General features: G+C 37.7%; 1 protein-coding gene across 2 annotated transcripts; it reads left to right on the forward strand.

The window, feature by feature from the left end:
- Positions 1–2,988: 2,988 nt before the first annotated feature.
- On the forward strand, positions 2,989–6,122 carry LOC149821952 (transcription factor KUA1-like). 2 transcript variants are annotated; one of them, XM_089980457.1, is made up of 4 exons: positions 2,989–3,324; positions 4,188–4,396; positions 4,773–4,889; positions 5,452–6,122. In XM_089980457.1, exons 1-4 carry the CDS (start codon positions 3,027–3,029, stop codon positions 5,797–5,799), a joined length of 972 nt encoding a protein of 323 aa, XP_089836583.1. In that variant the 5' UTR covers positions 2,989–3,026; the 3' UTR covers positions 5,800–6,122. The 2 variants fall into 2 exon arrangements, with proteins under 2 accessions (XP_089836583.1, XP_089836584.1); XM_089980458.1 differs by lacking the exon at positions 5,452–6,122 and adding an exon at positions 4,934–5,255 and having other exon boundaries at positions 4,773–4,844.
- Positions 6,123–22,875: the final 16,753 nt, after the last annotated feature.

Genomic DNA, 22,875 nt, shown 5'->3' on the forward strand with positions numbered 1-22,875 from the left:
TTCATCGTTCACACTAGGGATGACAGTGGATCGGGGAAAGCAGGCCCAGCCCTGCCTTGCCCCGTTTGGACCGGGGATGAAGGGTATGAAGCGGGGATGAAAGTTAAAATCCATCCCCGTCCAGGGATGGAGGCGGGGATGAACGTACACTTTTCCCCGCCCCGCCCCGACCCCGACCCCACCACTTTTCCCCACAATAGCCCCAGCCCGCCCCGTCCTGCCCCGCCTCATTCCCGTTTGAACCAGGGATGGAGGACGTGAAACGGGGATGAAGGCGGGGGTGAAGGTTCAAATCCATCCCTACTGGGGATGGAGGTGGGGATGGAGGTTCTAATCTTGAGGCGGGGAGCGTTATGTAGATGAGGGTTTTATTTTTTATTTTTATTACAAGGAGAATCCACACCTGGGATTGGAGACCCAACAATGCTGGTCTTAGCTTCTTATATTCATGGTCCTTGTCCTGGCAGCTTAAAATTATGTGGGCACCCTCCTTTATTGGGGAAGCTTCCGGCTTCGCCTTGTAAAAGGGGCATCTCACTGAGATTCGAACTCGAGGTAGGGGGTGACATCTGTCGCGGGCGGCCCCTTTGAGTATATGCTTCTTTAAGTGACACATGCCTTTCTATCTGTATTTTCATGTCTCACCATTAAGCTCAACAAAGTTTTTGTCTGGTTCAACCGGTATCATAATTCCTGATTTTGTAAGCGAATCGATATCGAGGAAAAGGAAGCCTTAGTATCACTTACTCAAACCCATTGTCGAATCCTATTCATCAGAATATGAAGGTACTTATGGCAGAACAGGCCGATCTGGTCTTTCACAATAAAGTGATAGATGGAACTGCCATGAAACGGCTTATTAGCAGATCAATAGAGGATCAAGGTAATTTCCACCTTAAAAGTAAATTAGTGTTGTATATGGTATTCAATATTCACGATTCAATCAAGTAGTGTAAAATGACCCGAACGTTGTTTTGCTTAGAAATAGGAAATACAAATATGGTCACTTGAAATTTCCACTATGATAATGTGCACATGAAAAGCAAGCCAAAATCCTGGAAATATGAAAGGAAGATCCAACACTAATTTCAATAGTAGTTGTGATAGGGCCCAAAATAAATAAAAAAAAAATAAAAAATGGCCTTAATTATTGTCATCCAAATGAAGAATATCAATGTGGCCAAGAGACCAAGACTTCCTGGGTCCTTAATATATTCCTCCTCACTATCATCATCCAAGGCTTGTCCCCATCATCTATTTGGGGCATTCTAGCAAAACTTTTGAAAATCTCAGCATGCTTGAGACTTTTGCATTAGCCAAAGTCCAAAATAATTAATAACTTTGTTGATCATGATAATACCAGTCTACCAACACAGAATGGGTGGGTTTTAGTAAATCATGGAGTCTGAAAACTTACTGCTATCATAACTAAGGAGTCTCGGGTTCAAATCTCACCTCGGGCTATTCCCTATCAAGAAACATACTAAGCATGTTTCAAATTAATAGAAATAAAACCAATCCATCGGCATCAATATCTGCATCTTCGCTTTCTGTTATCTTAAATGAACCACCAATATCAACATTGCCATATAGAAGAAAAGAAAAAAAAAGTTTGTAGTTGGAAGCTTTCGTTACTCTGTTATTCTTTAGTCACTCTTGTTCCCTCTTTCTTTATAAAACTTTCCAATTCAGACCCCCCAATTTTGATTAGGGGTGTCAACTGGTCGGGTTTACCTGGACCCGACACAGACCAAACCCTGTAGCGTTCGGGTATGGTGACAAATAAGAAGACCCGATTAAGACCCTGGTTCGGACTCAAAGGTCCGATTAATACATGGACCAGGGTATAGTTTATGAAATTTTATACTTGACCCGAAACTGACCTGAGTTTCGATTAAGACCCACATTTTTTCAATGTAAAAAATGATAAAAAATAATATTTTATCGGGTATGATCTTCATGTAGTTCTTACCAGGTTCGAGTATGGTTTCTCTTATAGTAGACTCGATTAGACTTGGGTCTGGACCTGATACATACCTAAAAATCTGATCCAAGTCTGGTTTTTACCTAGGTCCTAACCAAACCCGACCGGTTGACACCTCTAATTTTGATGCAAATGAAGTGATTTGCCAAATCACCAATCCTTTATGTTTTACCATACTATCATCAATTCAAGTTATCATGATGCAAATAGGTTACTCGATATAAAAGATGTTTAACCATGATCTATGAACTACTCCTACATTACTATATGAGAAACTAAAAAATCTAATAAAAAATAAACCGAAGTTAAAGAAAATACTTAAACTCATCGAGAAAAAACCCTGATCAAATAGGGATTCACAATAAATCCAAACCCAAACTATGATCCAAATATTAAAAAAACCATAATCGATTTGCATATGGATCTGGACCGAGTGCATCCTGCTTGTCTTTCCGTCAGATCAACAGCATCAAGGTGTCATGCGAGCCAAAACAATATATGCCCCGCTATTTGCAATCGGTGATTCGCGACGTATCACCTGATCCAATCTCACCACCTCTTTCCATCACCCACAACAAGCTGTGGGCCAAAGGCTGCACTAAAATATTTTTTTGTTTTGAAAAGGCTGCCTCAAAATATTTATTATGTCAGGGCTTTACAAGTGCTCGGCTCATTTGGTAGAGCAACTTGTGAATGTCACAAAGTTGATGGGACGTCACAAGTTCGACCCAAATGATAACATTCTGGGTGCACTTTCTAGTACGCAAGGAGGACCTCAACCGAAGGTTTGGTTTTTTCGTAATTTCAATTACGGATGGATTAAAGTACACTAAACACGTGTTTACACGTGCGAATACGAGGCAGTGGTGATGGTGCCAACGCGGTAAGGCCAATTTGGTCAACACGAGAATTACCATGGTCCCAACCGTATTAACCCAAAAATCCAGGGGCATTTTGTTGGGACCCTCTCTATATATCCCCCACCGTTTCCGTTTCCCGGAACGGGTTCTTGCTTCTCCGTCTCTCTGGAGCGAGAGAGAGGATGGCGAAGGAATCGACGGTGAGGAAATGTTCGCACTGTGGGAACAACGGCCATAACTCGAGGACGTGCAGCACCATGGGCGGTTGCGAGAAGGGAGGATGCGGAGGAGGGGAAGGCCTGATGCTCTTTGGCGTCAGGATCGGTGGCGGTGGTGGTGGCGGAGTGGGCGAGATGATGAGGAAGAGTCAGAGCATGGGGAATTTGGTGTCTTGTGGGGAGCACAGTTCCGGTGATCATGGGTATCTCTCCGATGGTCTTGTTCATTCCTCCACGAATCGGAGGAATGAGAGGAAGAGAGGTTTTCTCTCTCTCTCTCTCTCTCTCTCTCTCTCTCTCTCTCTCTCTCTCTCTCTCTCTCTCTCTCTCTCTCTCTCTCAAACAATGTGTCCTTGGCTATTTGATCCAGTGATAGTTTTTATGGTTGTATGTTTGGTTGGATTTTTCGTGAGGAATTGTATGTATTGTTGGAAATTGTTCAATCTGTGTTTATTTATTTGGTTTCTTCTATGTGTCGTTGAGAGATTGGAAAATGGGTTAACCATCTTTTTTAAATTGGTGATGGTCTATATGGTTGTTTTCTTTATGAGTGTTTTATCGTGATGTGGAATTTTGCTAATTCTTAGACGGCATACGTTTTGGTATTTTTTTTCGATTTATAACCCGATTAAACCGCACCCGTCACGAAGACCTGGTTGCACTGGCTCAGCCTGCCATACCTAGGTCGTCATGCCGGCGGCGTAAAACTCCGAGGGTAAGACCCCTGCCTCCGGGGCCTATGCTGGATTATGGTATGTGTTGGTATTTACTATGGGATTTGTTTATATGGAACTTAAAGGATGTAAAGTTTCCAACTTTCCATTGCTTTTATCTGGCTTCTTTTTTTTCTCTGAAAAGTAATATCTTTTTCTTGTTTCCTTTTTCGTGCTTGTGTTTCATCGGTGTTGATCAATGCTAAATCAATGTGTTTCGTTCTTTATAAATAATTTGTTGAAATGGGTAATCGGAAGTTGATTCGGTGCTCCGCAATTCCTATGGGTGTTGGGAAATTTTCCCTTTTTTCTTGTATTTCCCTTTTTTCAGTTATCTTTTATTGAACTCACAAACTTTCGATCTTGCTTTGTTCATGTTATTTAAGTTGAAATTGTTCTCTTCCTCTTTCAGGTGTACCGTGGACAGAAGAGGAGCACAGGACCTTTCTGGCAGGATTGGAGAAGCTTGGAAAGGGAGACTGGAGGGGAATTTCAAGGAACTTTGTCACTACTAGAACTCCAACGCAAGTGGCCAGTCATGCCCAGAAATATTTCCTCAGGCAGGCTAGCTGTAAGAAGAAGCGCAGATCCAGCCTTTTTGACCTAGTGCCAAGCGACATTGTAATTCTCCTCCCTTCTCTTAGAAAGCAGGACTCCACTTTTTTGCTTCTGTTCCCTTCTATTTATCATCGACTGCTTCTGAGACTTCTTATGGAACGATCACATGCTTTGCCTATTATTGGAACACCACAAACATGTCGAACTTTATAAATCAAGGAGCCGGCAAGGGAATGCCTTATGATATAAGGCAGTTTTTCCCCTTGCAATTATCAACTCATTCTTGGCATGACCTGGTTTTAGTTGTTGAGCTGGATGGATCTGTTTTTCCTGGTGCCTTTGTCTGATTATTAACTCCTACTGATATGTTACTGCATCACATAGTTATATGTTTTTCTCATTAATCAACAAATTTATAATTTATATTATTATTCCTCAGGGTGGATCTTCAAGTGGCGTAAACAATAAAGCAACAGATGCAGTCTCAGATGCTTTCCCAGCCTTACCTTTGGTCATGAGTTGTGAAACTTCTGATCCTGATTATACAAAGTTGACGGTAAAATATCTTCTTATTCCTGAAATTACGTTTTCTTATTGCAGATTTGCAGTATCATTTTGTAGGAGTCATACGTATGAGCTGATCCTGTCTTCACATTATTGCACCTCAACTGGAGTAAACACCGAATTGTTCTGGGCACTAGCTATAAATACCGGGGTGGCTGAGTGTTCCTTTTACCATCTCTCGGGGCAGGGAAAATGAATGCTTTTGTTGCCACCATTGTCTCATTTGGGCAATGAACATTTGAGGGGGGAGCGTTCCCAGTGTTTTCTATGATTCTGTTGATTCCAGCACATTTCTGTGGATATTTTTTCTCCTTTTCACATAGTTGGAAGTGCAATGGTGTTAATGCAAGATCTGTTGGCATGTTGAAGCATGTGAAACTCTAAGATGAAATCATCTTATATGGAACTTAACGTTCCCCCCCCCCCCCCAAAAAAAAAAAAAGTGTGTATACGAATATCGAGTACTTTAGATTGTTGAATGAAAGCATGTGAAACTCTAGGATGGAATCATCTTGATTATGTAATTACTTTTGCTAGATTTGTTGTTTTAACAGGAGGGATCATCTTGTGGATCTGAGGCTTCGCTGCCAACCTTATCACTTAATTCAATCAGCGAATCTCCCAGCCAAATAAATCCAATTTATCATAAAACCTGTCACCAATCCTCTGATTTCACCTCCAATCTTCTCCAGCCTAGTCTACTGTCACCACCCTGCCCGGAAACAGCGACAGTTCGGCCACCTCTGCCTGTTTCCAGCTTTCTTCCCACTTTCTTGTCCAGTCCATCATCACCTGCGGACACTTCCGATTTGGAGCTCAGAATTGCGCCTCCGCAACCGCCTGATACCGACAAGTTTTCTTCATCCAGCAGTAACTTATTTGATGCCATCAGAGTTGTATAATCCTTGCAAGGATTGAAGGTGTGTCAAAAGGATGATAGCCTCTGTTTTATCTTCTATTACAACATGAACTTGTATAAACAGACACTGGATGATGGGGCTGGTGTAAAGAAGGGGTATAAGTGGGGGCTGCTCTTTTTTCTGTAATCCTGTTTGGTACAGGCAGAGCTGTCACTGCTGCTGTATTTGGAGGTGTTGGGGATGGAAATAAAGATATAAGGGGTCCATGTCTTCACAAATCTGTCCTGTTTTGTTGGGTTCACTGCGTCTCTTAAATGTAGTCATTTTCTCCAAAAAGTACAGATATAGATTGTGCGGTTCACATCTATCTATGTTTTCTTTTGAGTTGTGGTTATTAGGTTGGAGGCATTTCTGAATTCCGAGGGTCCCCCCACCTCTTGTGACTAATTCGGCAGGATTCACTATATCGAGTGGCCCAAACGGTGGGAATTCTGTGGCTCTCTGTTGCTTGGCCTGCAACGAAGGGTATCATCCTTTGGCCGAGGTGTTGGAGTTTGCCTTATTGAAATATTGAGTAAATATGACGTAATATAAGCTCATGCAATGAAATAGTGCCAGCTGGGCAACGATAAGGGTATCGATTTATTCGCTGATACGGATCTTAAAGTTAGACGTGAATCTGTGTTCGGATAGGCTTTTCGTGAATCTGGATTTTGATTTGAACCAACTTCTTCTATTGGATTTTTTGTTGGACCTGGTTTTAATTTGAACTATTTCTTTCGTGTGATCATATATTGCTGCTTAGAGATCGGATGTGTATTCAACTCTGCTATATTGGATCTAGTTTGCATTTGAATTTGGATTTGCTGGTTAAAATTGTGAAGTTGGTTTTGGATTTGGATCATGGCGTGGGCTGCGTGTCACATCAGTATGTCTCATGCCACGGAAGATTCTCAGATCTGAGATTCTAGGCTTTCAACCGCAGCCTTAGGCATTTGATTGCTGTAAATCTTTGAGGAGATCCACCAACATGTGAATCAAGGCACGAGGTCCATGTCTTATTGCGATTTCTCCCGAAAAGGGAATCTCAGGCCCTCAGATACGGGAACCCCATGGGGTTCCTCGGAATTTAATAGATTGAATGGAGCAAGCGGGAGGGGTATGTCCATGGATCTCAGGTCAAGATCCTTGAAGAGAGGTTGTAATGAAACAAGGTACAATGAAACAATAGTGAAACAAACATAATGGCAACAAAGGGCTTTAATAAACTCACTTAAGGTTGGTCACTAATGGATCAAATACAATCTCAAAAGAGATAAAGATATAAAACAACACAAAAGGCCTATAAGATGAAAAAAACTTTAGAGAAAGCCCTCAAATGTTTCTAAGAGCATTGTAGAATAACAAGGAAGTGATGTTCTATTTATAGAGCCTCACTCCAGCACATATGAGGCACTCTAGCTCTTTGGACTGCCTTTGCCCAACAATCACAAATATGACTGTTGTGCCTAACAGTCATAATATGGTTGTTGCACAGTTTATTTATTACAATGCTAAATTATATTTCAGTCCTCAGTGGATTGTACTATATAATAAAAGACAAAAATACATTTATCGGGTATTTGAATACAATTTTATTTTTAACACTCCTTAAACTTATGGGGAAATCATCGAAAGTTTGCTAAGAAGATACAAAAATTGAGGCAGTGGAAGAGCTTTGGTGAAGAAGTCTGCAATCTGAAATTCGGACTGGACATATGGCAATATAATAGTTTCCTTCAAATATTTTTTGCGAACATAGTGACAATCCATTTCAATGTGTTTTGTTCGCTCGTGAAATGTGTGATTATCACAATATAGCTTTGAAGGTTCTGAAACATAAACACCCATATCGGAAAGTAGTGCTCTCATCCATATAACTTCAGTGGTTGTGGTAGCCATTGCCTTGTACTCAGCTTCCGTAGATGATAAAGACACTTTCTGCTATTTTTTGCATCGCCAAGAAATGAGAGAGTCACCTAAAAACACATAAAAGCCAGTAGTAGAGTGACGGTTATTGGGATCTCCTCCCGAGTCAGAATCAGTGTAAGAAATAAGACTTAAGGATGAGGAAGATGATAAGAATAGTCCTTTAGATATAGTTTTCTTGATGTATCAAACTATTTTTAATATTGCACTCATGTGGACAGTTGTGGGTGCATGTTGAAATTGACTTGCAGAATATACGACATGCGCAATATCTGACCTTGTAATGGACATGTACATCAATGATCCAATAAGTTGTCGATAAGGGGTTGGATCATCTAATAATACTCCATCTTCAACTCGCATTTTCACATTTATTATTTCAGGAGTATCAGCATATTTTGTGGCAGTGATTCCTGAACGCTCAACAATATCAGTTGCAAACTTGATTTGAGATAAAATATATCCTCTTGGTGAGTAGGCTACTTCAATTCCTAAAAAGTATCTTAAAAAATCAAGATCAGTCATATGAAAAGATTTTTTAAGCAAAATTTTAATATATTCAATTTTCTTTTGATCATTCCCTATGATGATCATATCATCAACATACAAAAGAAAAATGATCAATGAGGTATTTGTAGATCTCACAAAAAGAGTAGTGTCAGTATAACAAGATTTAAATCCAAGTTTTAATATCGTACCACATAACCGATCATACCATGCTTTAGGGGCTTGTTTAAGCTCGTACAAGGCTTTTTGAAGACGAAGGACCATGCCTTTTTCAATAGACAGACCAAGGAGAGGATCCATGTAAAATTCTTCATTTAAGTTTTCATTCAAAAATGCATTTTTAACATCTAACTCATATATCGGTCATTTTCAAATAGATGCGATAGCAACTAGAGTTCTAACTGTAGTTATACGAGCTACTGGGGCAAAGGTCTCTTCATAATCTATGCCATATTTTTTAGAATATCATTTTGAAACAAGTCTTGCTTTATATCTCTCAAGAGACCTGTCACTTTTTGTTTTAATTTTAAACACTCATCTACACCCTATTGTCTTCTTTCCGATAGGAAGAGGTTGAATTGCCCAAGTGTGAGCCTTATGTAATGCATCTAATTCAATTTTCATGACTTCAACCCATTCGTTTATATTTTTGGCCTCGTTATAGTTGGATGACTCATGATAGAAATGAATGGCTAGAAGACATGTCTTGTAGCTTGATGAGAAAGATTTGTATGAGACAAACCTACTTGGAGGCCTATGTGTTTGTTTTGACCTTCTAACACTAGTTTCTTCAGTATTTGTTAGTTGATTATATCTGTCAAGGGCACATGGATGCTCTCTAGTATTTCATCTAGAGTATTGATTAAGATCTTGAGATGGTTCGCTACTTGAGTCATTAATAGACTCGAAGGTTTCAATATCATTACTAATACTTTTATTGGGTAATAAATCAAATAAGAAAGCATACTCGGATGCTTTCTTAGAAACTTCAAAATCAAATCCATTGTCATTTTCTAGAAATGTAACATTTCTAGAAACATAGAGTTTATCATTTATTTTATCATAGCATCGATATCCTTTTTTATTATCAGCATAACCAAGAAAGACACATTTTATAGCTTTAGGAGAGAGTTTGCTATATTTTTCAAGAAGCATGAAGCATTTACAACCAAATACCCTTAGCCTTTTTAAATCAGGAGAAATTTTAAAGAGTTTTTCAATAAGAGACTTGTTTTCCAAAGTTTGAGAAGGAATTCTATTTATTAGATAAACTGCGGTTAGGGCAGCTTCAACCCAAAATTGCTTTGGATTTTTTTTTAAAATAAGTAGGGTTCTAGTAGCTTCAATGATATGATGATGTTTTCTTTCAGAAATCCCATTTTCTTGAGGTAAACTAGGGCATGATTGTTGATGCACAATTCTATGATTTTTTAGAAATAATTGAAATTCATTTGAAAGAAACTCTCCCCCATAGTCGGAGCAAAAAACTTTAATATTTGTTTTAAATTAATTTTTAACTAGATTATGAAAGTTTTTAAAACATGAAAAAACTTTGGATTTGAGTTTTAGAAAGTAAATCCAAGTATGTTTACTAAAATCATCTATAAACGTAACATAGTACAAATAACCACCTTTTGACATAACAGGAGCGGGACCCCACACATCCGAATGCACTAATTCAAAATTTTTATGTGTCACAAAGGTTCTAGACCCAAAAGGTATCATTTACATTTTTTCAAGTATACAATCTTTACATACAAAATTTATATCTTTACCAATCCAGTTTGGGAATGACTTTCACTTTTGGAACTAAGATTTTTTTTGAAATATCATCAAGGTTTCCTAAGCTTTTGACTTTTAAAAAGGTACCATCGGCAGTTGACACACATGAGAAATATGATTTAGTGCAATCAGATAATAGAGACTCATTATGAGTTATGTGGAAAGAAGCACCCGAGTCTAGAATCCAAGAGGTCTTACCTGGAGGGGACGAGGAAAAGATGACAACCCCGGATGTAGAAGGTGTAGTCTTGAGAAGTTGTGAGTCGGCTTCTGCTATTTAAGCAAGATTTAATTCATTGAAGTTGCCCCCTTTTCTTGATTCTTGAGGTTCTTCACTTAAGGCGTCCACCTTTTTAAATTTGGGACATTCCGGTCTTATATGTCTGGATTCCTTATAATGATGACAAATAAATTTTCTTTTGTATCCTCCTCTATTGTGTCCTTCTCCATTGAACTTTTTCTCAAAGTGAGGTGATTTATATGTTTTCGCAAAATTTTTGGGTTTTGCCATGGCAATGACCTCATCATTAGACTTGTACATTCCAAGTCTTGTCTCTTCTTGACAAATTTGAGCAAGGGTCTCACTTATAGAGGGAGAAGTGGTCCTATAAAGTAAGGAAGATCTTACTTGCTCAAATTCCGGTCGAAGGCCATAAAGAAAGGAAAAAAGATTTTCTCTTTCGATTTGAGTCATTCTCATATCAATAGCTGAACCTTCCCATTTTGGTTCCAACATGGCTAATTCATCCCAAATAGGAGATAAAATACCGTAAAAATCGCTTACACTTTTATCTCCTTGTTTTGAATTACGTACTTTATCTTGGAGATAATAAAGTCTAGCCATATCCTTTTGGATAAAGGTACTTCTTAGAAAGCTCCATGTATCACATGCCTTCTTGAATTTGATGATATTGGTGGCGATCTTGAGCTCCATGGTATTCATAAACCATGAGAGTATTTGTGCATTGCTTGCCTTCCGATCTTTCAATTTATTTTGGTATTCTTTCAAGGCTTTTTCTTTTTCTTCTTCGGACAAGGCTTTGACTTGATATCCTTCTCTTCTAGTCAATTTGAGTTGTGGTTCACTAGTAGAACCACTAACAAAACCCCATAATTTTATTCCTTTGATATGATTCTCTATAGTTGTCGCTAACATCAAATAGTTGTTTTCATTGAGTTTGTAGGTGATGACGGTGGCGGACTCTCTTTCTCTCATAATGAATACTTGAGTTTACAATAGAGGAGATAGGGAATGATCGATCAATGATCGAAGAACACTTCCTTCACGAGATTCTTCTTCTTTCAAGAGCCTAGCTCTGATACCATGTAATGAAACAAGGTACAATGAAAAAACAAACACAATGCCAACAAAGGGCTTTAATAAACTTACTTAAGGTTGGTGACTAATGGATCAAATACAATCTCAAAAGAGATAAAAATATCAAACAACACAAGAGACATACAAGCCTATAAGATAAAAAAAACTCTAGAGAAAACTCTCAAATGCTTCTAAGAGCATTGTAGAATAATAAGGGAGTGATGCTCTATTTATAGAGCCTCACCCCAACACATGGGAGGCAGTTCAGCTTTTTGGATGGTTAGGTACAACAGTCAAAATTTGACTGTTGTACCTAACCATCATAATATGGTTGTTGAGTAATTTATTTATTACAATGCTAAATTACATTTCAGTTTCTAATGAATTGTATTATATAATAAAATTCAAAAGTACCCTTAGCAGGTATTTGAATACAATTTTATTTTTAACATAGGTCAGATGGCAACAGCAGGGATGAAGAAGGTTTAGATTCCGATCTGATGTGGCCAAATGCTATATTCGTCTAATTGGATGTTGGCTAACCAGATCCATGTTTTTACATGTAACCAGATTTGGATATCCATCAAACTCAAATATTTGTCAGATTCTATAGCAAAAAAATCAAACCAGTATTTACATCGATTTGTTTATCATCGGATATGGTTTTGGCTTACCAAATGCAACTTAGAATTCTGTGGGATAAAATCTGATTCATTGACATCCCTACTTTTGAGCAGTACGGTCTTTATTATGCAATAAGAGGGAATATTCAGGAAATTAACAAAAAAAAGAGACTCTTGGTAAATACGAGCTACATTCTAGGCACGCTTTTCGAGCATGTTTTTGGTAAAAAAGAAAATCGACGGCTGGCAAAATGCATTAAGATAAGGTTATCTACGAAAACATACCTAAGAAAATTTTAAAATTCATATTAATACCGAAAAAACATGGTAATTCAAATGCATACCTCATTTATTTTAAAGCTAACCAAAAGCATAGTTGGCCTTTCTATTTTCATTAAAATTTATGATTTTATCCTTCATAAAGAAGTCGATTTTACCCTCGTGTATAGAGAACAAGAGATTAAGAAGGGTCTTTTTTTTTTGGAAGAAGAGATTAATGACCTTCAGCTATTTTCAAGAGTCTCGCAGCATTTAACTGCCTTTTTTTAGTTTTTGTTTCAACTTGGTTTTACAGTTATCCCACTGACCATTGTTCGGTCAAATCATATAACTTACGACCTCAATATTTATTTGACAAATTTTTTATAATAAAAACAAAAAATATAATTTTGTTTATTAAGCAATTATTAGAAATGCATTAAGAACGCTAACTCGCTTGCAGTTAATTCAATAACCAATTTCCCTCCAACAAAAGAACCAAAAGGGAGACCAACGGGGTAGGAGGAGCTAGTGCACGTCACCTTGTGTTGGGACGTTGCAGGTTCAAAACCCAATGGTATAGTTGTATAATTAGTAGGGGTCTGCCTAACCCCAGCTTACCTATAAAAAAAAATGTACCAAAAGGAGAGGGCAAAAGCATTAAAATTTTATGATTTAAAAATAATAGTTTTCATCGAAGAAACAAGATCCAAGAGATGATTGGTATCAAATGGACTATGGTGAAACCATCTAAAGAGTCAAATTTTATGAGAAGTCCCAACAATGGGATCCCAAGGTGGATTAGGGGACGTGATTGCATCTTCGGGCCAGAACACTTTATAAGTGTTCTACCCTTTAAGAGGGGAGGCAGTACACTGGGGGGGCCCTCTTTAATAAGGGGGCACCCCCTATAAACTACGGGACTCTAAAGTGCTATTTGCAGAACACTGGATCTGCTTCCATGATAATAGGTTAGGACATTGGGGATTTATTCTGCAATCAATGGGGTGACCCGTTTTGACTATACCAAGGCTGGTTTCTTGATCCCCAGCTCTTCCGCTGGCTCTAGGCGTGTCTTGTTGTATGTATGTATATATGTATGTATTGTTTAAGCCAAGCGAAAAAAACCTCTCTTAGCCGCACATTCTTCTGATTGGTAAAACCCTTGAGGTCCTCCCTGCCCAACCTGCAAATCTTGACCGTGTTGGATTTTAGATTTTGCCCATCACATCGCACCATTTTCACCTACTCATATCAGTGTCGCAATCATAATCTTCATTGTCCCACCATGTGAGTTTTTAAAGCTTTGGAAGACTAAATTGATCAGATGTATAGCCGCAAGAGAGCATCACGTAGAGATATATTGACCACAGAGAGCAAAAGAAAAGTCATGTTTCATGAGCACCACACACGAGCATGGTTCTTTGGTACTGGAGGTAGGCCAACAACTCTTGACCCATTTTCTATGGATCAGTGGCTACTTTCTCTTGATTGAATTGAGAGCTCATAAAGTTGACCTAGTGTAGTTTCCTTTTGTCGTAGCATCCTTTGATTCCTAGACTCACTAATCGTTGCACCAACAGAATGGGCGCTCTGTACATCGGTGCTTCTATCTGTTCCCTTGGAGGTGGCAGATCTGAGAGACTGACTCATCTCTCTTTCTACCCGTGTGTAGAGAGCATATCAGGTAATTATATTTCAGCCCTACCGTACATCTCAAGTAGGAACCCGGAGGAGGCCCACAAGAGCTCCACTCATCTGATAGGGGCGACTTTTGAATGTCACCAAGTTGACGGGATGTCACAAGTTCGAAATCCATGGGTGGCTTTCCTTGCGGCAAGGTTGAAGCTGGGTGTACTCTCCAGTAGACAAAGGGGGACCTCAAGGGTTTTACCAGGTGGGTGTGGGTGTATGTGGGGGTGTCCCCTTGGACTATGGAGTGGTCACTCTCAACGGTTCCCAATTAAGTGAGATGTACGATGAAGATTGAATGTAACCGATCAATATGACATGATATGCTTGTATGTGTGCATGGGTGCGAGCAAGCATGGACAGGCTTTTGAACTAGCACACAACGTTTTTTTGAGCTTACTTTATGTTGTTGAACACCTTTTTTTTTTATAAGAAACTTGGATTTAGGCAGATCTCTACCAGTACCCCCAAGAAAAAAGAAAAGAAAAGTAAATTACATATCCAATGAAGATGAAAACCACTAAGGTGGTTTGTCCTTCCAAATCTTAGTTGTTCTAGACGTGCCGAGCTTAGTTAGATTGTAAGCATTGTCGTGCTTAGGTGCCAATTCGAGAACAACCGGATTGAAGAATAGTTGGAACAAGTTTCAATATGCTCTTACCACAAATCCCATTCTTTGTATGCTTCTTTTTCAGCAACAATGCATCACATGGATTTCTTCCTGCCCATACGATTGAGAATTGTGAGTCTTAAGCTCCACCATTGGTTATACACTTGTACACTATTAATTGAAATTTTGAGCCAATGTATAGGTAAATGTCTCCAACGATCAGCATAAAGCTACTTAAGGGCAATATGATGAGTTGATTCAACAAGTGGCATCACTCCCGATATTTTTAAACCAGTGTTTGGCTAGAAAAAACGACCTTATTTTTTTTTTCTTTTTTAATAACTAAAAACTTTTAAGGTTTTTGGACACCCAAACAAGTTTTTTTTTATATTTACATGGAGAAACTGCCCCAGGATGAGAGACCTAGCCACACTAACTCTGCCTGCAGTACTTACAATCAATGTCCTGGTGGTGTAAAAATCTGAGCTTAACGTTCACCCCCAGGGAGTCGGCATGCTTCCGCTTGCGCAAGGGGTGATGCCTATGGGTTTTGAACCTAGACGGCTTGCCTAGCGGCCTAGGCCCTAATCCACTGGGTCAAACCCTTTTGGGGCACCCAAACAAGTTAAAAACATTCTTTTGGTCAAACTAGGTTTGCAAAAAATCAGGTTTTTCCCCTTGTCATCTAAATGGGGCCAAGGGTGTTAAGTATTTTGATTCATATTTAGTTGGGAAACCTCAAACTAGATCCGTCTAGTAGCTTAATAGGCATAGCTTTTATTTCCCTTCAAGTTCCATAGCCTTGTAGTCAGCATATTTTATAGTAAACTACCATCCGCCACATCCATTATATACTCTACCACATCTATTATATATTGTTGTTTATGTTCCACCCCCCCCCCCCCCCCCCCCGTTATGAAAAGAACATGGATGGGGAACAATTAAAAAAAAACATCGACAGACACATTGTGCCCATCTCTCTCTCTCTCTCTCTCTCTTGTGTGCAATGACGACCGACAGAGAGAGGAGGCGAGGCCATCGTCGCCACATCATTTTCCTCCTCATTCTGTGTTCAAAGCTCCACCACCATCATGGCACATCCTTCCCATAATCATTATGCATCTCGTTGTTGTTGGTAAGAGAGAATCGAACTCTGTTCTTTCATAGGTTAAATCGAAGACGATTGTGAAAAAGGGGCCGAATTGTTTCCTCCAGGAATGGGGTTTTCTGAAAGAAAATATTGGTTTTCCTCCATGTATTTCCATGTATTGATCCCTTTCTCAATCTTTAATTGCTTTTTGTTTTTATGTCTTGATTATTGTTCTTAATTTTTTTTGATAGGTTGGTGTGCAAAGATCTTTAGTTTTACTTACTTTTCCTTTTTGGTTGCTTAAGCTTTCATTTGGTTGATTTCTTGCTTATTTAAAGTTACAATTTCAGACATTGGGTAGGGTTTTTACCTTTTTAGATTGTTGATTCTTGTTCGCACTTCAGTTTTTTATCAAATTCATATACAACCCCCCATTTAATATGTTATTTTGTTTTATTTATTTTATTTTTTAAATTTTATTTTGGGCGTAATAAAAGATGATTATGCTTTACTTGATCTTTTTTCTAATCTTGAGGTTAGACTCTCCTTTGGTAATTGAAGATGTTTTTCGCTTGATTTTCTTGATTTTTCTAGTGTTGATCAGTCAAATTTAGGGTCTTATGCATCTTAGGGTTTTGCAGTCATCGGGGATCGGGAATGCTAATGAATTCCTGAACCATCTGCTGAAATTGATAGTGTTTGTCATAACATTCCTTGATATATAAAGTTTCGCATTGTTAAAGTCATAACATCTAAATCTTTTTTGGGTTTCTCCGTAACCAAGAAAAACATAAAGAATGACTCTTGGTAAAAGTTTGTCATTTTTATTTGTAAGGACAAAACATTTACATCCAAAAGTCCTTAGTTTGAAATAGTGAGGGGTGGTTTAATAAAGTTTTTCATAGGAAAAAATAATTTGAAGTTTGGTTGAATGGAGTCTGTTTATAAGGTAAACCGAAGTGAGCACAACTTCAACTTAAAAGTGTTTTGGAACATTTTAAGATATAAGCAGGGTTCTAGTGGTTTTCACTATATGTCTATGTTTTCGTTCGGCCAAGCAATTTTGTTGAGGCATGTTTTCACAAAATCTTTGATGTAAAATGTCGTGATTCTTCAAATAATTTTTAAAATCTTTTGACATATACTCTCTCCCTGAATTAGACCAAAATCTTCAAATATTAGTTTTAAGAAGATTCTTGACAATATTGTAAAATGTTTTGAAAGTTTCAAAAACTTTATATTTGTGTTTAAGAAAGAATATCCTAGTAAAACATGAATAATCATAAAAAAATCACAAAATAAGTAAATCCGCCTTAAGAGGCAATAGGAGCATGACTTTAAACATTCGAGTGTATTAATTCAAGCGGTTTGGAAGCAACAAAGTTCTCTCTTGATAGGGAATGACTTTCATTTTCTCAAGAATACAGTCAATACATTGGATTTTTTTATTACAAAATTTTCTCAAATGAGATATATTAGACAATTTAGAAATGCTAGGATGACCTAGTCTTTGATGCCATAGAAAAATTCTAATTTTTGTACATTGAAACAAAAAAATCTTTGGGAATAATCAACTTATTCATGTTGTATAAATCTCCTTCTCTATGTTCTTCCTTAATCTGCTTGCGGATTGAAAATCCTGCATCAAACAATATTCAAATATGAAGGAGACTTTACAACTATGGTCAATTATTTGAGAAACTAAAAGAAGATTTAAGTTAAGTTTTGGAACAATTCTAATTTTTGAAATAAAAAACTTAAAAAATTTGAATTTTTTTTCAATTCTTTTAATTTCAATAGAAGATCCATCCACAGTAAAAAAATATTAGATCTACTTGAATTAAAAATACAAATAGAGAGCATATTACTATAATAAGTCATATGGAATGAGGCACCAGAATCTAAGAGCCAAAAAATCTTATCAAGGAATAAAGAAAAGAAAACTGCACCAGTTAAGGAATATGAGCTTTTGAAGAGCGGTTGTACAACTTCTGCAAGTTGAGACAAGAACATGATTTGGTAACTGAAATTAGAGGCTTCGTTGTTTTCCTGGTTTTGGTGGTCATTTTTTGAGTTTGATTCCATGATTTTGGTGTCTCTTAAAGAAATGGGGTTTTGGGTATCTTGCTTTTTGGCTCTCTTTGAGTTTCCGTGAGGCGCTTTGTGGGTGGGGTGGGTAATGGGGGAAAAGGGCATGAAGAGCTCAAATTATGTGGGTTTGTTGTGTTTTAGGTCGACATGGGCCTACCCATCTCGAAATTTCTTCTTCTCGCAGAGTTCCATCCTCTTTGTGGTGCTTGCCACCTTTGGACTCCTGTTTTCTTGGTTCATGATCTAGCTGGCCGGTTGTCGCAAAGATAGCGAAGAATCGTGGTCGATTGGAGTTTTTCATAGGAAAACTCCATTTTTCTCTTCAACCGATTGAAATGGCACCCTGCAAATCCTCTTCTTTCTTGTTATAAGGCAGTTGAATCGGTTCTTATTTGGTTTCTTTTTAGCTGGATTCAGTGTGGTAGTCACAGTAGTATATTGTGATAATTTGCAGTTAAATTTCTCAAGACAGATAGGTAGTTGTTGTACCTCTTTGGTAAAATTTCATGGTGTTGAATGAACTATAAAGTTGATAATTAATTTTGTGCAGTTTTCAAACAATGAGTTTCTACTCGGTGTAATTTTAGTGTAATAGCATGGTAAATAATTCCAATTACCAAGAGGACCTTGATACCCAGCGAAGAATATAAACCAGGGCGCAAAATGCATAGTGTTTTTTTTAAAAAATAATTACTAATAAATTATACTAACAATATGTTTTTAAAAAATAATTATTATAAAATATCATTAATATAATCATGCTTAATGCTAATTTAAAAAGAAAAGTAGCACAAAAAACCTTAAAATCCTAATTAAATGTTCATAAAATCTGAAAAAAAAAATCTAAATCAATACCCTCAATCATATAAAAAATCATAGATCTATGCTAATTGAAAAAAAATTCACTTTGGTTGAAAATTTTCAAAACTTTAGGAGGGGTCCTTAATGCTAATTAAAAAAAAACACAAAAACCTTAAAACCCTAATTAAATGTTCATGAAATCTATAAAAAATCTAAATCAATACCCTCAATCATAAAAAAAATCATAGATCTATGCTATATTGAAAATTTTCCCACTTGGATTGAAAAAACTTTAAGAAGGGTTCGAGCCCCTCCTCGCCCCCTGGATCCACCCTTGTTGATACCTATATCACCCTTTTGTCTATAACGTTAACTTTGGCATTATTAGTTTTCCTGGAAAAAGAAATATAATAAATGGTTTATGATCTTTATGGAAAAAGAAATGATACTTGATTAAAGTTTTTTTTTAATCATTTGTTAGATCTAATCAGATCGGATATCTATATCCAAAGTTAAAATCTTTAATAAACATGTTAAAACACTCATATAGTTGGGTGGATCGGGTCATACAATCCAAAATGAAGTAATCCGATACCCCAACATCATCATCAAATAACAAAAATTTAGAACAAAGCATCCAAGTGCAGTCCAAACAAACGTTGGACTTGGTACAATTGTTTGTTACTGAATGAACAAAACCAATGTTCTGTTCCGTCTTTTTTTGTTCATTTCGTCCAATCCTAGACAAATTATCAAATATGCCCTAATCGCATCAATATCAAATCTCAATTCTGACCTAGTGAGCATGGACCCCAAAATCACAACAGTATAAGCACAAAATTAAAATTATTTAAAACTTATTAATAAAAATATATAATTAATGTTCATGTGGCCAAGCTGAAGGCCTAGAATTGAATCCCACAGGCTAATGGGGTTGACTTTGCTGGGCGGTTGTGTCATCAACCCAGAGTTTTGCCTCATAGGAGGGTGGGCCCATTAAATGACTGGGTTTTCCTTCAGCATAAGAAAAAAAATACAATTGAAATGCGAGTAAATATACAACAAAATTAACATGTTTTTATGATAAAAAAATAACCATTTTTTTTAAATCCACCGTATATTCACTTTAAATTTCACTAATTTTAGCAATTTTCTGATATGGGATCTGCAAATTAGTTTTAAGCTTTTGATTGACATCTATTTTAAGGGCGGCAGGGCTTTCACATAAATTTTATTGCATAATACCATTCCATCAAATTTTATGAGTGAGGTAAGTTTAGCAGATAAGATTTTTTTGTTCAAATTTAGTTATTTATAGCTATCAATGAGGATCCTTGATTTGACGATTAATCACAATTTAGAAGTTAAACAATTAATCATGATATGGCGAAAATTATTGCATGCCAAGGTTGATCGATTTTGCCATAATTAATCATGATTTGCCGAATAGGACAAACTTTGGGGATTTGTCAAGGATGAGTCTGGTTGCTATGTGTTTGCCTACCCACGTTGCCAAAATCCAGCAATATAAAAGAAGGGAAATGACAATTAAGATTGGCATGATATATTTTAAATGAAAGCAAATTGACTGTTTACACATTAAAATAAGTCATATACCTATCTATTTGTGCTAAAAATGCAACGTGTGCTATTGAAAATAAAAAGATCAACAATTTTCTTTTTTATACATTTTGTGCATAAATAATAAAATGAACAAGTAGTTCAACGGACTATTATGTACAAAGTTTAGTTTGGAGGTGGGAAAATAGTAGGAAAAATGAAAAATAGGAAAGAAAAAAATACATTTTTTCATCAGTTTCAAATGAGAGAATTTTTTTTTAAGAAAAGTTTTTCTAAAAAATACATTTTTTTATAGAAAAATTCCCTCCACCTCAAGGGGTGAAGATTTTTTTTTCTATAAAAGGTTCTCTCTCTCAATGGGTTGTGCTTGCTCGAAGCACGTTCGTCCTTAATGCTGCTCCAACTCATCAGGCATCCCAATCCCTTAGAGCTGCTCCTTGCCCATCTACCACCATTCTGAGTGGAAGGGCGACAACTGCCACGTCGTCGCCCTCACCTCCACCATGTTGACCACCCTCACTGAGAAATAAGGAGGCAGAGAATGTGGTAAGAGACAATGGTATGTACGATGGGAGGGGTGGCCCGCCGGCCAAAGGGGTCAACCTTGCTTCTGCCACAGAAATGGCAAATTTGAACTCTACGCCGAGAGAAAGAAGACATTGTCCCTGAAACCCCTCGGCGAACCCGAGACCATGGAATGTGTGATAGACCCACTTCTCTCACACACTGAAGCAGAACAGGTCATGCTGAACATGAGCGTTTTTGCTTATGCCGACATTGTGGCCGTTTGTTTGCATTTTGGATGAATGCCACATGGTTTTGTTGACTTTTGAGCTTTTTAAAATGCAAATCGGATGGCCACAATGTCAGCATGAGCAAAAACGCTCATGTTCAGCATGACCTGATCTGCTTTCACCCCCCCCACACACACATATGCATATTTTCACTACAAGAAAATACGTTGTTAGCGACGGACTTTAGTGACGAAATATTTTCGTCGCTAGTTAGCGACAGATTAATGAGCGAAAAACATCCATCGCTATAATGAATAAAACTTACGAAAATAGTGACAGAATATAGTCCATCACCAAGTCTGTCGCTAATTAGCGACGGATTTGGCGACATATTGTTTTGTCATTACGGCCGCACCATTTGGCGATGACGTTTGCGACAAAAGGTGTTTCATCGCAAATTAGCGACGGACTTGGCGACGGAATATAGTCTGTTGCTCGTTTCGTAAATTTGATTTACGTTGGCTTAGCGACGGAATTAATCCGTCGCTAATTTTCGAATAACCATAATCCCAGACAGTTTTTCTTTTTCTTCTTTTGTTGCTCCCACCGTTCGTCGCTCTCGTCGTTCGCCGCTCCCGTCGTTCGCCGGTCCCACCGTCCGCAGACTCCGCCGCTCGGAGACAGGTAAACGACCCCCCCCCCCCCCCCGCGCGTTTTCCGGCAAGGGGTTAACTCCTTGCCGGAACAGCCAGGGGGTCGACTCACTGGCCGAACAGGGCCGGGGTCAGTTAACCCCCTATGTTCCGTAAGGGGGTTAACCCCCTATGTTCCGTAAGGGGGTCGACCCCCTGCCGGAACAGCAGGGGAGTCGACCCCTTGCCGGAACAACCTTTTTTTTGTGGTGACTTCATTTTAAAATAGCATTTTTTGTGCAGATTTTTTAACAAAACCAGCTCGTGCTCAGCCACCTGTGGTAAGTAAGTGACAAAAACAATGCAAATCGGGTAAATACTCGTGGTGAGTAAGTGATGCAAGTGTATCACATGTTATTTAATTTATTAGATGTAACACTTTATTGTTCACACACTCACTTAGTTGTTGATATTTAGGGTTGCTTTGTTGGAGTTCGGAGATCATGCTGAGCATGATTTTAATGTATGAATATGAAAGTGTTCCTATTTTTGGAGTACGGAGTTCATGCTAGGCATGATTAGTAGTTAGTGAGATATTGAAGTGTGTTTGCTGCAAGTACATGTTTGCCATTTGTTTGATATGAATGATTATGATGTATTGCAATGTTTGATGTAATTGTATACATGTTTGCATGTAGTTACTTTCAATTTGATTATTACTTCCATGTGAAATTGTATAATGAAAGCATGCTTCAAATGATTGTATCGTGTCATTAATAGTTTGCACATGAAAATATTAAGTTATCAATGCATGCATCAAAATTCTTGTTATTGTATGACATCATATATTGCATGATAAATTTGATATTTTCTTCATCGTAGCATTTTGATTATTCTTTTTTAATTCGTTAGGCTATTATTCGTAACATCATAAGAAAATGACTGCAAACCGTGAATGGATGTACCATAGGATAGTGGACAATGAGTTATCGCATGAATATATGGATGGTGTTGAAAGTTTTATTGAATTTGTAACGGCAAGTGTCAGTACAGTGGATCTCACAGATTAGGTGTCCCTGCAAGATTTGTAAGAATAATCGATTTGTAGAACCTCATAGCGTTAGACATCACATATACAAGAAAGGTTTTGTGAGTGATTATCAGAACTGGACGTTTCATGGAGAAGAATTTAGAAACGATTTTGATGCACGGGTGAATGTGATGCACGATAATCCATATACGGATTTGATATTTGATGCCGCAGGAATAGAACTGGGTTCTGCTATGAGTTCTAGTGATGTAAGAACTGCCGTAGATGAAGAATCACCAAACGATGCAGCTAGTAGATTTTATGATTTACTTAAAGATGCTGATGAGCCACTTTGGAACGGTTGTGAGAGTCACACTATCTTGTCTGCAGTTCTTCAACTA

This window comes from Nuphar pumila, chromosome 11 (assembly GCF_984573655.1).
Source record: "Nuphar pumila chromosome 11, dmNupPumi1.hap1.1, whole genome shotgun sequence".
In the NCBI taxonomy this organism is placed as follows: Eukaryota; Viridiplantae; Streptophyta; class Magnoliopsida; order Nymphaeales; family Nymphaeaceae; genus Nuphar; species Nuphar pumila.